Source organism: Dreissena polymorpha, chromosome 5 (assembly GCF_020536995.1).
Source record: "Dreissena polymorpha isolate Duluth1 chromosome 5, UMN_Dpol_1.0, whole genome shotgun sequence".
Lineage (NCBI taxonomy): Eukaryota > Metazoa > Mollusca > Bivalvia > Myida > Dreissenidae > Dreissena > Dreissena polymorpha.
This window is the reverse complement of record NC_068359.1, coordinates 50,664,747-50,679,780: the sequence shown is the minus strand read 5'-3', so window position 1 is coordinate 50,679,780 and position 15,034 is coordinate 50,664,747. Positions and strand designations below refer to the sequence as shown.

At 38.6% G+C, this 15,034-nt stretch overlaps 1 protein-coding gene and 1 long non-coding RNA gene across 4 annotated transcripts in view; both read left to right on the top strand.

Moving 5' to 3' along the window:
• The window catches only part of LOC127832508 (zinc finger and SCAN domain-containing protein 12-like), a 49,911-nt gene extending 43,959 nt beyond the window's left edge, over positions 1–5,952 (top strand). For 2 of the 3 annotated variants that reach the window (XR_008026937.1, XR_008026938.1), the window contains 2 exons: positions 3,626–4,098; positions 5,251–5,368. Coding sequence is in view for 1 of the 3 variants with exons in the window: in XM_052358011.1 (XP_052213971.1) it covers positions 5,251–5,471 (221 nt within the window). In the remaining 2 variants the exon portion in view is untranslated. Of the gene's footprint in view, positions 1–3,625; positions 4,099–5,250 lie in introns of all 3 variants that reach the window. The other variant, XM_052358011.1, reaches the window with a different exon arrangement.
• The window catches only part of LOC127832512 (uncharacterized), a 270,730-nt gene that overhangs the window by 42,594 nt on the left and 213,102 nt on the right, over positions 1–15,034 (top strand). The gene's annotated exons all lie outside the window — the stretch shown is intronic.

Here is a 15,034-nt window from a genome sequence, read left to right as displayed (position 1 = left end):
GATATCTTGAATTAGTTCGAAAATGGTTACTTTTGCTTAAAAAACATGGCTGCCAAGGAGCGGGGCATTTTTCCTTATATGGCTATAGTAAAATCTTGTTAACACTCTAGAGGCCACATTTATTGTCCCATCTTTATGAAACTTGGTCAGAAGTTTCACCCCAATAATATCTTGGACAAGTTCAAAAATGATGCTGGTTGGTTGAAAAACATGGCTGCCAGGTGGCGGGGCATTTTTCCTTATTTGGCAATAGTAAAACCTTGTTAACACTCTAGAGGCCACATTTATTTTCCGATCTTCATGAAACTCGGTCAGAAGATTTGTCCTAATGATCTTCTTCTTCTTCTTGGCGTTCGCTCTACACGATCACACCAGTTTCTTCAATAAATGATGTGGTCCGTCTCAGGTCATCCACGTCTCCATAAAGTTTCTGATGGAGGGTTGTGTCCTGGGGCCACTTTGTAGCTCGCTCCTGGTCGTGACGTTTACATCTTTGGAGGATGTGTTCAGCTGTTTGGTCTTCTGTGCCACACGGACAGGTCGGTGACGGGGCCAGTCTGTATTTTTTATGCATGTGTGCATTGAGTCGGTTGTGCCCTGATCGGAGTCTGACCATTATCACTTGCTCTGCCCTGCTTAGGAGATGATATGCATCTGCCTCTTGTCTTGGCCGGGTAAGTGATTTAATGATGGTAACTTTCTCCTTGTAGCTTACTTGCACAGGTGGCTGATCTAACTGAGCACCTTGTTTTGCCAGTTGGTCAGCATCTTCATTTCTGGCCACTCCACAGTGTGCTGGGATCCACTGGAGGGTCACGTTTAGGTTGGTGCTGATTCTTTGTAAGGCATTTGCAAGCTGAGGAACCTTGTTGTTGGTCAGGGCTTCTAATACAGACATGGCATCTGTAAAGAAGACTATCGAGTTGACATCTTCGGTCGAGTCTTCAATCATTGACACTGCCTTCATGAGGGCTAAAGTCTCTGCTCTGTAGTTGCTACAGTGTGTTCCGGTTGCTACATGATGTGTTTCTCGTTTTCCGGATGGGTACAGAATGACGATGCCAGCACCTCCATTTATGACTGCTCTAGTGGCAGAACCGTCTGTGTAGACATGAGTCCATGCCTCTCTTGGGTATTCGTCATCGATCATGGCAAGTGTGAGGCTCTTTCTGATATGCTCATCCTCTTGTTAACCTGGCTGTAGGTGAGGAACACTGGATCTTACTGCAACATTTGACAGGTCATTTTGTAATGGATCTATGATGTCTTCATGACCAAGCGGAGTGGTGGGGATGGTCAGATCCGTTGCATAGGCCTTGTCCAGCTTCTTAGCTTCGTGTACAAAGCTGCTACGCTTGATCCGATTTTTGGTGTACCCTTTAACTCTGGCTGACATGGGGTGATCCGTTAGACATTTATACTTCTCTGTCTGAAGCAGGATTTTGACATCTCTTCTTTCTTGAAGTGGTTGTATTCCTGTTATCTTTTCCATGAAGGCAATTGGTGTGGACTTGGTTGCTCCTGTCATGATGCGCAGAGCTTGGTTCTGGATTTATCCAGAGCCTGGCGATTGGATTTGGCTGTGGAAGACCATGTGGGGGAACTATACTCTAGTTGGGGTCTCACTGTGCCTTGATAGACTGTCTTGAGTATGTGCTCATTTGCCCCCCATGTAGTTCCCGCAAGCTTTCGCATCATTGCAAGTTTTCTTCGGGCCTTTCCTTCTGCTTTCATGAGGTGTGGCTTCCACGTTTGCCTCTTGTCAAAGGTGACTCCCAGGTACGTGGTCTCGTCTGCTTCAGTCATAGGAGTGTCTCCCATTCTCACCGTCCCTGCTTTCTGTTTTGATGACAATGTGAATAGTGTGGTGGATGATTTCTCTTTGTTGATCATTACACACCAGTCTTCAGCCCATGCGGTAAGTTTGTCTATTGCTTCTTGCATTCTGTATGTGGCTGTGGTGGCATGCTCTTCTTTGCACCATAACACAAGATCATCAGCATAAAGTGCCGCCTTCACTCCCCTTGGCAATTCAGACACAAGATCGTTGATGAAGAGTAAGAAGAGCGTCGGGGACAGGACTCCTCCTTGTGGGACGCCGTGCCGTAGAAGGAACTTCTTACTGCTTCTTTGGTTCAAGCTTACTCTTGCCCTTCTATTGAATAGATAGGACTTGATCCACTTCAGCATGTTTCCTCCAACTCCATTCCTCATCAGTTTGACTTGGAGTCCGTCAGTCCAGACTTTATCGAAGGCCCTTTGAAGGTCTATCCATGCTGTCAGGACAACCTTCTGTTCCTGGAAAGCATCTTCAATTTCTTGTGCCAGGTAGGTAGTCTGGTCCTCGGTGGAGCGGAATTGCCTGAATCCAGCTTGTTGTTTTGCAAGTAAGTCGTTCGTCTCCAGATACCATTTAAGGCGTGCATTTACAATTCTCTCCATCGTGTCCTAATGATATCTTGGATGAGTTCGTAAATGGTTTCGGTTGCTTAAAAAACATGGCCACCAGGGGGCGGGGCATTTTTCCTAATGTGGCTATATATCATGCCTTAGTGAAACCTTGTTAACACTCTAGAGGCCACATTTATTGTCCAATCATCATGAAACTTGGTCTGATGATTTGTCCCAATGATATCTTGGATGAGTTCAGAAATGGTTCCGGTTGGTGGAAAAACATGGCCGCAAAGGGGGCGTGGCATTTTTCCTTATATAGCTATAGTTAAACCTTGTTAACACTCTAGAAGCCATATTTATTGTACAATCATCATGAAACTATGTCAGAAGATTTGTCCCAATGATATTTTGGACAAGTTCGAAAGTGGTTCAAGTTGCTTGAAAAACATGGCCACCAGTGGGTGGGGCATTTTTCCTTATATTGACTTATGAATCTTCATGAAACTTTGTCAGTATATTTGTTTAAATGATATCTTGGATGTGTATGAAAATGGTTCCGGTTTGTTGAAAAACGTGGCTGCCAGGGTGTTCACTAGTCATGAAAGTTGGTAAGAACATATTGTTCTAATGACATCTTGGACTGCACAGAACAGGTCAGTTCCTTTGAATCTCAGGTGAGAGACTTTTGGCCTTTCAGGCCCTCTTGTCTCCAGAATAACTGTATCTCAAATGGATGAAGTGCAAAGCATTTGAAGATGGAAATTATTCACAGAAGGGCACTTGTAATCAAACCTTTACCTCATAGCATTGCAATTCAAAATCAAGAACAATAAAAGAGACTTCATTTAAAAAAAAGGCACACTTGAAATAACTACTAAAATTTACTTGTGTTAATATGTACACTGTATAGGTTTATACAACCAGTTTATGTCTCATGTTCTGATCTTCCATACTTTTGATTTGAAAACAGAAATACAACCGTATTTCTGATAATATGAATAATTCTGGATATTACTGTTAATATTCAAAGTCTTTACGTCCTTATGTATAACATGCATTTTGAGGTTGCAAATGGATCTATTTTCCTTGTCGTTTATTGGGTTCAGGTCCTACTAAAATAATGTAAAAGTTTACCTTATTATAGTACATAGAGATAAAAAGAAAGATTAACACAAGATCATATATGAACAGCCATAAGCAATGGAAAAGAATGTTTCCTTATCTGTTTCAGATGAAACATTTGGCCAAAACGGTTTGCAATCAACAGTTTTCTCCCCTGAATCTGGTACACAAAGGGACACCACTCTATACTCATTACCTCTACCAAGAGAGGCCACTCAAAGTGAAAATGTTGATGGGGCTAGTAAAGCAGTGCCTTTCTTGTCTTCTCAAATGCGGCAACGTAAAAAAGACAATATTGATGTTCTAGAATGCCATGGCTATATTTCAACAGATTCTTCACGGCCTTTTGGTTGTAATTACTGCCAGAAATGCTTTACGTTCAAGGGCGACCTCAAGAGGCATGTTAGGATACATACAGGAGAAAGACCCTATGTTTGTCCATTTTGTGTAAAGACTTTCATCCAGAGCTCACATTTAAAGGGCCACTTGGCATCACACATGGTCCCAGAAAAACAGTAGATAACTAGGACCTGGTTAAACCACTGTATTGTAAAACCGGTTCACACTTCAATTTACTGCAAGGTAACTGTCTTTCACCTAAATTGACAAATGCATGTTTGCTCTTTAAAAGTTCTTTATTATATACAAAGCTTTTTTTTCTTGATTTGGGAAAAGGGCCTGGCCTTCCAATTCAGGGCAGAAATTATTGACAAAACTGAGAAAGGGGAAGAAATTTTCCAAAGTAAGCTTGACATTTGGGGGAAATTCTCTTAGGGGATTGGGCCTTTCTTTTGGGGTAAGGGGCCTTTATAAGGCCCTTGCTAAAGAAGGAAAAAAGCCTGGATATATGTTTGAAAAATAATAATAATATTTTACAAGATACAGTAATAACTAAAGTAAAGCCTTGTGACAATAATAATGTGATTAGACTGCCATTTAAGTCATTGTTCAATGTTGCCACCTCCTGTTTATAGTAACACCTCATTTTCATTTGCTCTTGTTTCTATTTTGAAAGGCAAACATTTTCAAGTGCACCAATCAATAAGCAGATTTTTTTGTTAATACAGTTTCATTCTGAAGGTATTTTACTGATATAATTGGTGTTATCTTTGCTGTTTGCACAAGGAAAATAGTCATTTAGCTACCAACTATTCCGCTCTGTTATAACTTGAACTTTTTAGATATGTACGTCCCTTGTACACTTAAATTATGCACTCAATATTTATTTCACATTTTGGCATTTATGTTTACTATTTCTGAGTGTTTTTATGCCCCCGAAGTTGGGCATATAGTGATCACTTTGTCGTCTGTCCGTCCATCGGTCTGTCAGTCAGTCAGAGGCAATGAGAAAATGGCTATGTGCAAACAGCATTAAACTAGAACAGCTTGCAAGTAACTCACAGTCTGTTTAGGTTTCATGCTGTTTGCTGCTAATCAGTATCTAAGGGTTGGAAATGAAACCTTTAAAACTTGAATTTAGTAAGAAAGGTCTTGAATTGAATTAAACTTTCTGAGGGACTACTTATGAATCAAAATATGTTTCTAAGTGGTAAAGGGTTAATGGCAATATCAGAGTAGTTCCAAAATTGATAGAACTACAATGGTAGTAAATTTTAAGCCAATTTCTATAGGTATTTAAATTGAATGGTGCACAGGAATGTTTTTTTCCCTAATCATTCATATAGCATAATGTAAAACATGAATGAGTTATAGCATCTGATATCTCCATTTCAGACTCAATGCTCCTCCAACTGCAAAATCATTCACCTGGCCGCTCCAAGCACACATGCGTCATGTGCCAGCATGAGTTCCGCACGAAACAGAACCTCCAGAAGCACCTGCTCATTCACACTGGACAGAGACCGTTCAAGTGTCCTCAATGTGACAAGTCCTTCAGGCAGAAACACCATGTGGAGGGCCACATATTACGGTACCATCTGCAGTCCGTGGTATAGCACAACTTCTTCAGGCAGAAACACCATGTGGTGGGCCACATATCACGGTACCATCTGCAGTCCGTGGTATAGCACAACTCTTCAGGTAGAAACACAGTGTGGTGGGCCAAATGATATGGTACCATCTACAGTCCATGGCATAGCAGGCGGCGTTATGTGACAAGTTCTTCAGGCAGAATCACCGGATGGAGGGCCACATGATACGGTACCATCTCCAGTCCATGGCATAGTGGGTGGCCCAATGTGACAATTTCTTCAGGCAGAATCACCATGTGGAGGGTCACATGATACGGTACCATCTCCAGTCAGTGGGATTGAGCAGGGCCTAATCTGCAGTGGGTGATATAGCAGTATAGCAGCATTATTTACGTTCAGGAATGTGGCAGAACAAACATTCATCGACAGTCAGTAACCTAGAACAACCACTTCATTGACAGTCATAGATCAGTAATGTAGTACAGAGTAAATCTGCATTCGCTTATACAGCTTATCAACTAATTACTTATTTTAACATCAATGTTGATATCATGGGGTATTATTACAGTTTACCATAAGCTAATGTTGCCACAAAAATTATGGTCATGATTGTAAGTTTTTAACATAAGAATGAATACTTGCCGTATAATAGCAGGCATTATAATCAATTAAAAAAAATTTATACAAATAAACTTAAGCTGCATTTTACTCAACACGCATAACATAAAATTTTGTGAACAAATTAAATTCTTTTAATTGCAAGTTTTTATCATCTAAAGTCTGACTGTAAGTACCGGTATTTAATATTTGATCAAATTGCTGTTGCAGTATTTTACTATATGTACTGCTTTTGACATTCCATCTGTTGACTAATTTTCACTTATTTAAGGCCTTAGTTTGTCAGCTAGAGCACATCTTCCCATCTTACACATTTTACATACATACTTTTTATAGCTCTCCCAATGCTTAATGAAATCACTTAGTTGCCTGCAATCAAATTGTGAGTTTTTAGCTCACCTGAGCACAACGTGCTCATGGTGAGTTTTTGTGATCGCCTTTTGTCTGTTGTGCGTCGTTCGGTGTGCGGCGTCAACATTTGACTTGTTAACTCTCTAAAGGCCACATTTATTGTCCAATCTTCATGAAATTTGGTCAGAAAATTGGTCTCAATGATATATTGGATGAGTTTGAAAATGGTTACGTTTGCTTGAAAAACATGGCTGCCAAGGGGCAAGGCATTTTTCCTTATATGGCTATATATGGCTATAGTAAAATCTTGTTAACAATCTAGAGGCCACATTTATTGTCTGATCTTCATGAAACTTGGTCAGAAGATTTATCCCAATAATATCTTGGACGTGTTCGAAAATGATGCTGGTTGGTTGAAAAACATGGCCACCAGGGGGCAAGGCATTTTTCCTTATATGGCTATAGTAAAATCTGGTTAACTCTCTAGAGACCACATTTTTTGCCTAATCTTCATGAAACTTGGTTAGAAGATTCATCCCAGTAATATCTTGGACGAGTTCGAAAATGATGCCGGTTGGTTGACAAACAAGGCCGCCAGGGGGCGCGGCATTTTTCCTTATATGGCTATAGTAAAATCTTGTTAACACTCTAGAGGCCACATTTATTTTCCGATCTTCATGAAACTTGCTCAGATGATTTGTCCCAATGATATCTTGGATGAGTTCAAAAATGGTAACCTTTGCTTGAAAAACATGGTTGTCAAGGGGCGGGGAATTTTTCTTATATGGCTGTAGTAAAACCTTGTTAACACTCTAGAGGGCACATTTATTGTTTGATCTTGATGAAACTTGGTTACAACATTCATCCCAATGATATCTTGGAAAATGATGCTGGCTGGTTGAAAAACCTGGCCGCCAGGGGGCGGAGCATTTTTCCATATATGGCTACAGTAAAACCTTGTAAACACTCTAGAGGCCATATTAATTTTCCGATCTTCATGAAACTTGCTCAGATGATTTGTCCTATTGATATTTTTTATGAGTTTGAAAATGGTAATCTTTGCTTGTAAAACTTGGCTGCCAGGGAGCAGGTCATTTTTCCTTATATGGCTATATATATGGCTATACTAAAATCTTGTTAACACTCTTGAGGCCACATTTATTTTCTGTTCTTCATGAAACTTGGTCAGAAGATTCATCCTAATAATATCTTAGATGAGTTAAAAAATGATGCCCTTTGGTTGAAAAACATGGCCGCCATGGGGCGGGGCATTTTCCTTATATGGCTATAGTAAAACCTTGTTAACACACTAGAGGGCACATTTATTGTCTGATCTTCATGAAACTTGGTCAGAAGATTTGTCCCAATTATATCTTTGATGAGTTCGAAAATGATTTTGGTTTCTTTAAAAACATGGCCACCAAGGGGCGGGCAATTGTCCTTATATGGCTAAATATGGCTTTATCTTGTTAACACTCTAGAGACCACATTTATTTTCCAATCTTCATGAAAGTTGGTTACATGCATGATATCCATTCTTGCCAATTTGACTGTACAGACATTTTTGATATCAGAATTAAATACCTGGCTTATTTAGCATTTTTTGACACATGTTCTTCATGTTAACACTCTAGAGGTCACATTTATTTTCCTATCTTCATGAAAGTTGGTTACATGCATGCTATTCATTATGGCGAATTCGACTGTACAGACATTTTTGAATTCAGAATTAAATATCTGGCTTATTTCGCATTTTTCGACACATGTTCTTCATAACTTTTATTAGCTCACCGCTTTTGTGATCACCTTTTGTCCGTTGTGCTCTAGAAGTCACAATTTTTGCCCAATCATCATGAAACTTGTTCAAAACATTGGTTTTATTGATATCTCGGACGAGTTCGAAAATGGTCCAGATCGGTGGAAAAACATGGCCGCCAGGGGGCGGGGCAGTATAAGTGTTTCTGACAAACACGTCTCTTGTTCATTTTGGTCTGGGTAGGGCTTCAAACTATGCGTGTGCGGAGCTCTGTTTTATATTTTATGCCACACAAAGTAGTGAATATTTCATTTTGTTCCTACGTAAAAAATTCTGGTTGCTATGGCAGTAAAAAACTAAAATATATACATAATTATTGGGATTCCGAATATGAATCCATAGTGGGATTTCTGTACCTGATCGTGCTTGTGAAAACATGCACTATGGATTCATACTCGGAATCCCAATAATTATGTATATATTTTAGTTTTTCACTACCAAACATGGATAAAAACAATTTTTCATCAGTGAATAGATTGTATTTTGCAATATTCTATCTTAATATCCGCAGTATTTTGATAAATAATAAATATTATTGGGGATTTCGGGGGATATCTGGGGATTTCGGGGTATTTCGGTAATTACAGGGATTTCGGTGTTTCTACACACCCGGAATTAATTGTTGCCACAAATAAATAAAAACGAGCATTTTGTATCTACAAAAATCTAAGTAATCATACCACATCTAGCGTTGAAATTTTGGCTATTGCTATAAGGAACACTGATTGTTAAGGTGTTAACTTTATTTTACGAAATACTTAACGAAATTTTCGTTGATTTTGAGCGTTATAGTTACTTTAAATGTGTATATATTTTCTGTACAGTGGTCTTGAATTACAGTTGATATGTTTCTTTGAGACATGTTGAATATAACATATATGTTTTTTCCACATGAGCCATTCTATATCTCCAAACAATTCAATTAAAAACAACTACACATGTAATACTGTTGGAGTTCAACATGTAAAATACCCTTTATAATGCAGTAGAAAAAACAAAGAATGACTTGTCTTGGAATGTCACTTTAACTTTTAAGGTTTCTTCTACTAATCAGGGAAGAAACTTAAATTTTCTTTAAACAGTTGTTGCATCTAATTGTTGCAAGTGCAGCATCAAATGTATCCATCCTTTGGCTGCACCATGGGCTGTTGGATCCTGCATCCACTTATACGGTGTTTGTGGTATGTTGTGTGTTCAACTGCAGCATTGATTGTATCCTTTTGCTGCACCACAGGCAGTGGGATCCTGCATCAACTTCTACGGCCTTGTCCAATAACTTCATCGGGCGCAGTCTACTTGTTGAACTGCTGCATTTCGGTTGGTATCATTATCATTGATGAAGCTCTTTGGTATACAGTGAACCCGCGTTTATCCGAAATTTGATAGTCCGGAAAACTCGCGATCCGGACGAAAGTCAAGGGGAACGGATTTATTATGCACCATTTTCCCTCGTTAAGTCCGGAATCTCGAGTTCCGGATCCGGACATATATTTCGCAACACCGATTTGTGTATTTAGCTGTTATTATGTCTAATTAATCCGGATGCTTCCCAACATGGGGGCTTAATTGACCCCGCCGAATAAACAAAAGCGCATTCACCGAGGCGTGAAGTATTGTTGTTTTAGGCTTAATGGCCAACCTGTCGTTGGAACAAAAGCGCGATCACCGAGGCGTGAAATATTACTGTGTTTAGGAGTGACAGATAATATGCGTGACTAAACATTATTCGACTCCGACTATACTTAAACTTAAATTGGTGTCGGCAAGACACAATGCATCTTAAATGATACACTTGGTGTAATGTTTGATTTTCTTTAATGTTTTTAATAAGCTGAACACGCGACCAATTAAGACGCTGATTACAATGCGTAGGGACAGGAATGATGACTGTTCTTCAAGACCGAACCATCAAGGAGTGTCTCCAAACAAAAGTGACGGATTTTTTATGAAATGAACTTGTTATGCGTGAAAATTTGTGCTAGGATTTTTTAAACAATCCATTAAAATCTTGTCGCTATGATTTTCAACATGTCGCTAGTTTCATCATTTCAACATTCTGAGACAGGTTATAAATAAAGATATTAAAACAGTATCGCAGTTTTCTGTTTTATTTTCACTTGCCTTCAACATCCTTGATTTGTAACTCATTGACTTTACCAGATTACAGCTCGCGTGCCACCCATGGCAACGTCTTTTCACTGCGGCAGTATCACACGAGATACACGCAGTCCTCATGGTATGTACATGTACTACAATTTGGTTACACGTTTTTGTATTTATATTGTTTAACAACATTTGAATTTTAAACTAAATCAACTAAACAAATGTCTGCGTTACAAGAAAATATCATTCTTGATGCGAAATAAGTATGTCAATGTACATAAACGTAAGGTGTATGTCATAAGGTAAGTATTAAAGTCTTGTCAAAATGGCACTGGTTCCATTATACGGAAGATTCGTTAATCCGGAAATTTCTGCTGGAACAGCCGTTTCCGGATAAACGCGGGTTCACTGTATTGTGTGATATCCTGCTTCCACTTATAAAGCGTCTATGGTATGCTGGCTGTCAGGGATGATGACCTGGCCAATGTCTGTTGTTCGACATACTACAGTGGTGATTAAAGCCGAAAGCGATATCTCATTGTTATAAAAGTGTGTTGAGAGATTTTTGAGCAAATAGGTTGTGCCAACCTCTACAAAGTTTTTCTTCTCATTCCCCAGAACTAGAGTTATATAGACTGTTATGTCAGATACTGTGATTTCTGTTTTTTTCTAATCTGTGTACCATACTTTTTTGTACAGTGTACTTTAATCACCTGAGAAAGACAAAAAGTGTTGTAAAGTTTTGGATTGCCAATGATGGCAGGTTCTTCTGATACGAGGGAAAGGTTTACTGTTCGAGTTCGGAGGGGGATTTTCCTTCTTGGAGACATGTGATATTGCCCCTTATTTCAGTTGTCCTTAATTTTTCCCCTAAAAATCTGAATAAAAACAACAGTTTACTACATTTATTTATATCGAAGAGTTCATAATGTAACAATATTTTTTACTGGAAACAAACTTGCATGTAAAATGACACAAATTCAATTAATTATAACATTTAAAAAACTTTTAAACACATTTCATGATCACATCCAACATTTGAAAGAAGAATTAGATTAGTTGTTTTTTCACTCATTTGATTTAATTTGGGTGCCATTTATCAGCTTATCAACATGGGACCTAGCTACCAAATGTGGCTTACCGTAATGACTTAGTTAAATTTGCTAAGCCCTGGCATACCCTTCCTCTTGAGGCAAAACCACACAGTCCTCTATACTGCATGTAGCCTCACCAGTACAGAACTGAATTAAATAACTTAACCGTAGGCGATTGTCCTGCACTCTGCAGGTGCCACTGAATTTAACAGCTGGCGAAAAGGAGCTACGTGAGTCCATTCATGAATGGAATCAGAGACGAATTTCGAGGCAATTGCAATAAATGGGAATTGCTTGGCACTTCAATCCTCCTTACGCAAGCCACATAGGCGGGGTTTTGGGGGAGGTGGGTTCACTCTTAAAAACGCATTGAAATCCTTAGTACTCGAACAATCATACAATATTCAGTCGGTTATTTGTCCATATTACCATCTGACCACCAAAGCAACCTTAATGCATCTCTGTCTGTGTCACTGACCTTCACCTAACATGGCATCAATGCAGCAATATTAATACACTAACACTAATACACTAGTGTTGATGCCACAAATCCAATTGTATGTTGTTAAATAAAATAAAAAAAAAGAAACATATACGAAAATAATTGACACAGATATCTTGATCACATTTCTTTCATTTCCTTCTTCTATTGACCATTATTTTCTAAGAACCAGTACCCTTAAACTCTTCACATAGCAGGCTCCTGTTGTCCTGAAGCAGTGCATTGAGAGCAATCTCTGCTGGCTTGGTCCAATCTGGAATCTTCTGGCACTTGGCTTCTGTTTTATCAAATGTCTCCATCTTGGTCAGTTATTTCTTTGCTATTTCTGAATCTTTTTTGTCGGGTTATCTCTTCTCCAAAGTTACGTCATAAAAAGAAAAATCTTACTGAAGTCTATTTCAAAACAAATACAAATCCTGACATGTGGAATTTCCTGATGATGTGTACATGTGTGATCAGAAAAGTGTAAATCAATAATTTCTTTATTAATTTGTAATAAATGCGCATAATTGATTTCAGTCAGGTGTTGATCACACGTGATCTTTTAATTTTGTTTATTGTCTTTGATCCGGATCTGTTACGTGATGGCTGTATAATCTGCAACACCCCTAAAAAACACAATACACAATGGGTAATAAAGTTGTTAACAAATAGCGCTTATCATTACTACATGTATTTTATCTAAAAGATGTTAACGTATTAGATACAGCGTAACTGCATTCACGTTTTACAGCAATGTCATGTGTCATGTATAAGTACACTGTATAATTTACACCCCTTTATGTCAAAACCTGATAAATCTTTATTATGAAACAGAGGAAGTATATATATGTAGATTACGTTTGAGTTTAATGTCTCATGCATACGGTAATCCAGTCGTAATATTTTTTAAACATTGGACATATTATTTGTTAGGATCTTAAATTCGTCAATCGGCCCACTGATGAAATAGACGAAAATTAATGTCTGAAGAATACTATTGGTTCCACAGTAACACGTCAGTCACTCATCGGATGTTGCAGAAATTGTCTGGTCTTATTGTCAGTCGGGGTGTGGTCCCTTGGTCATAACCGTTGTGGCATTTCTTCCGTTCAATCCCTTGTCAGTGGCACCAGTAATAACGTGTTGTGTTGTTTTAAGCAACTGCGTCATTTATAGTTACGTGGTGTAGGTGTACGGCAATGCACAGGTTAACAAGTTAATTTTTTTTCAATATTATCTATTTAATTGTTTAACATCACATAATTTTATGTATTGTCCTAATAAGTCAAATAAAGGAATTAGACCGGACGGACTCATAAAGGAAAGAACAAACACTATATGACTGATTCAAAACGGGCATTTATTGCAAAATGCCATAAAGAAAGAAAGTGAAAATATAACATGTTTTTTCCTAAAATGACATAATGGGCGGTAAAAAAAAGGGCATTTATTGCAAAATACCATAAAGAAAGACAGTGAAAATATAACATGTTTTTTCCTATAATGACATAATGGGTGGTAAAACACGTCATAAAAACAGGTATATAAAAATATGTATATAAACAAAAAGCCTTGACAGTTGTAATATTGATTCAAGATGAAAAGTTATTGAGTAACACAATCGTATAAAAATATAATGGAACAAATAAAAAACATATGGCGGAGAAGGGATGGTGGTGGGTGTTGAAATTTGTGTCAATAATAACGACGCAACTGTGTAAAAGGAATTCCAAAACAAGTATGGCCAGGATTGATTTTCATTGGGCTTGAGGGAAGTGGCGTACTGGCCATTAACCAAAATTCGGTTTGTAACCGGTCCCAGGGAAGGTGGATAGATTCTCTAAGAAGGCGGAATTGTGTGTCATAAAAATGGAAGGCTAAGCCTGGACGACGGTTGGCAATGTCGCGGACAATCTCGGTGTATTTTAACAAAGCCTGAGTTTCTGCATGATATTTGAAAGTATACACTGCAATGAAACGGATCATGGCAGTTGTCAACTGTTCTATGTTGGTAATTTTCTTGAGATTAGATTTAGGAGTGATGGAAATTTGAGAGTTGTTGTCCAGTTGTAAGGTGTATTGATGGGCCTCGAGTTGAAGGAAGTAGTAGCGCCATCTCCACGAATTTGTTACGCCAAATGTCTTTGCAGACTGATTTTTTTTATCTGGCTGATAATGGGGGTACAAATAGGTTCTGCAAAAAGTTGGCCAGTGCCAGGTATAATGTCCCTTGCATGAGAAAGCACCGCCTGGGGGAAGGTGAAATCTTGATCCTCTTCAGAGGAACTCGAGCCATCCATGTTTATGTCCACAGTGGGCATTGCAGGATCATGGCTGAAGCTTGGATGCCCCAAGGTCAAAGGTTGTTGTAGATTAGAGGTTGCGTTTGGAATGTCTGAATGACCCTGTGATGGGTTTGAGGTTTTCATGGAGTAGACTGTGGCTGCTAACGGTTATGCCCGGTTGTCAAGAATGGCGGGTATGGGGAACCCTCGGGTCTTGTCCGACACCGGCTCCTCTATTGGCCTTGCTGGCATGGATATTGTTTGATTGCCAGAGTCTGTTGAAGCCATGCAGCAGGCACATGTGGTAGTCGTGGCCGTCTTTTTGCGTGTACTTTTTCGCTTCATCTGGAAAACATAATGAACCTAAAGAACAGAAAATTTATTAGCATGACCTGATAAATACGTCAGGCATACATGTAAATATGTAAGTCAGGTTAAACTGATTAGTGTTGGATAACGTACGTTACGTACATACATGCCATGGCCTTACCTGAATAACTCTGATCAGGTATAAACATAGTTCCTTCGAACCTCAATAACCTCAATATTAGCCTGTACGGAATAACTAAAATCAGGTATAATATTGGAAAATATAAACTTGGCCTGAACAGAATAACTAAATCAGGCACATGCATAGTTATAACGTAGAGAACTATAACATAAATATTAGCCTGAACGGAATTATAACTAAAATCAGGCATCATATTGGAAAATATAAACTTGGCCTTAATGGAATAACTGAAATCAGGCACACATAGAGAACATTAACATCAATATTGGCCTGAACGGAATAACTAAAATCAGGCATAATATTTGAAAATATTAAACATTGCCTG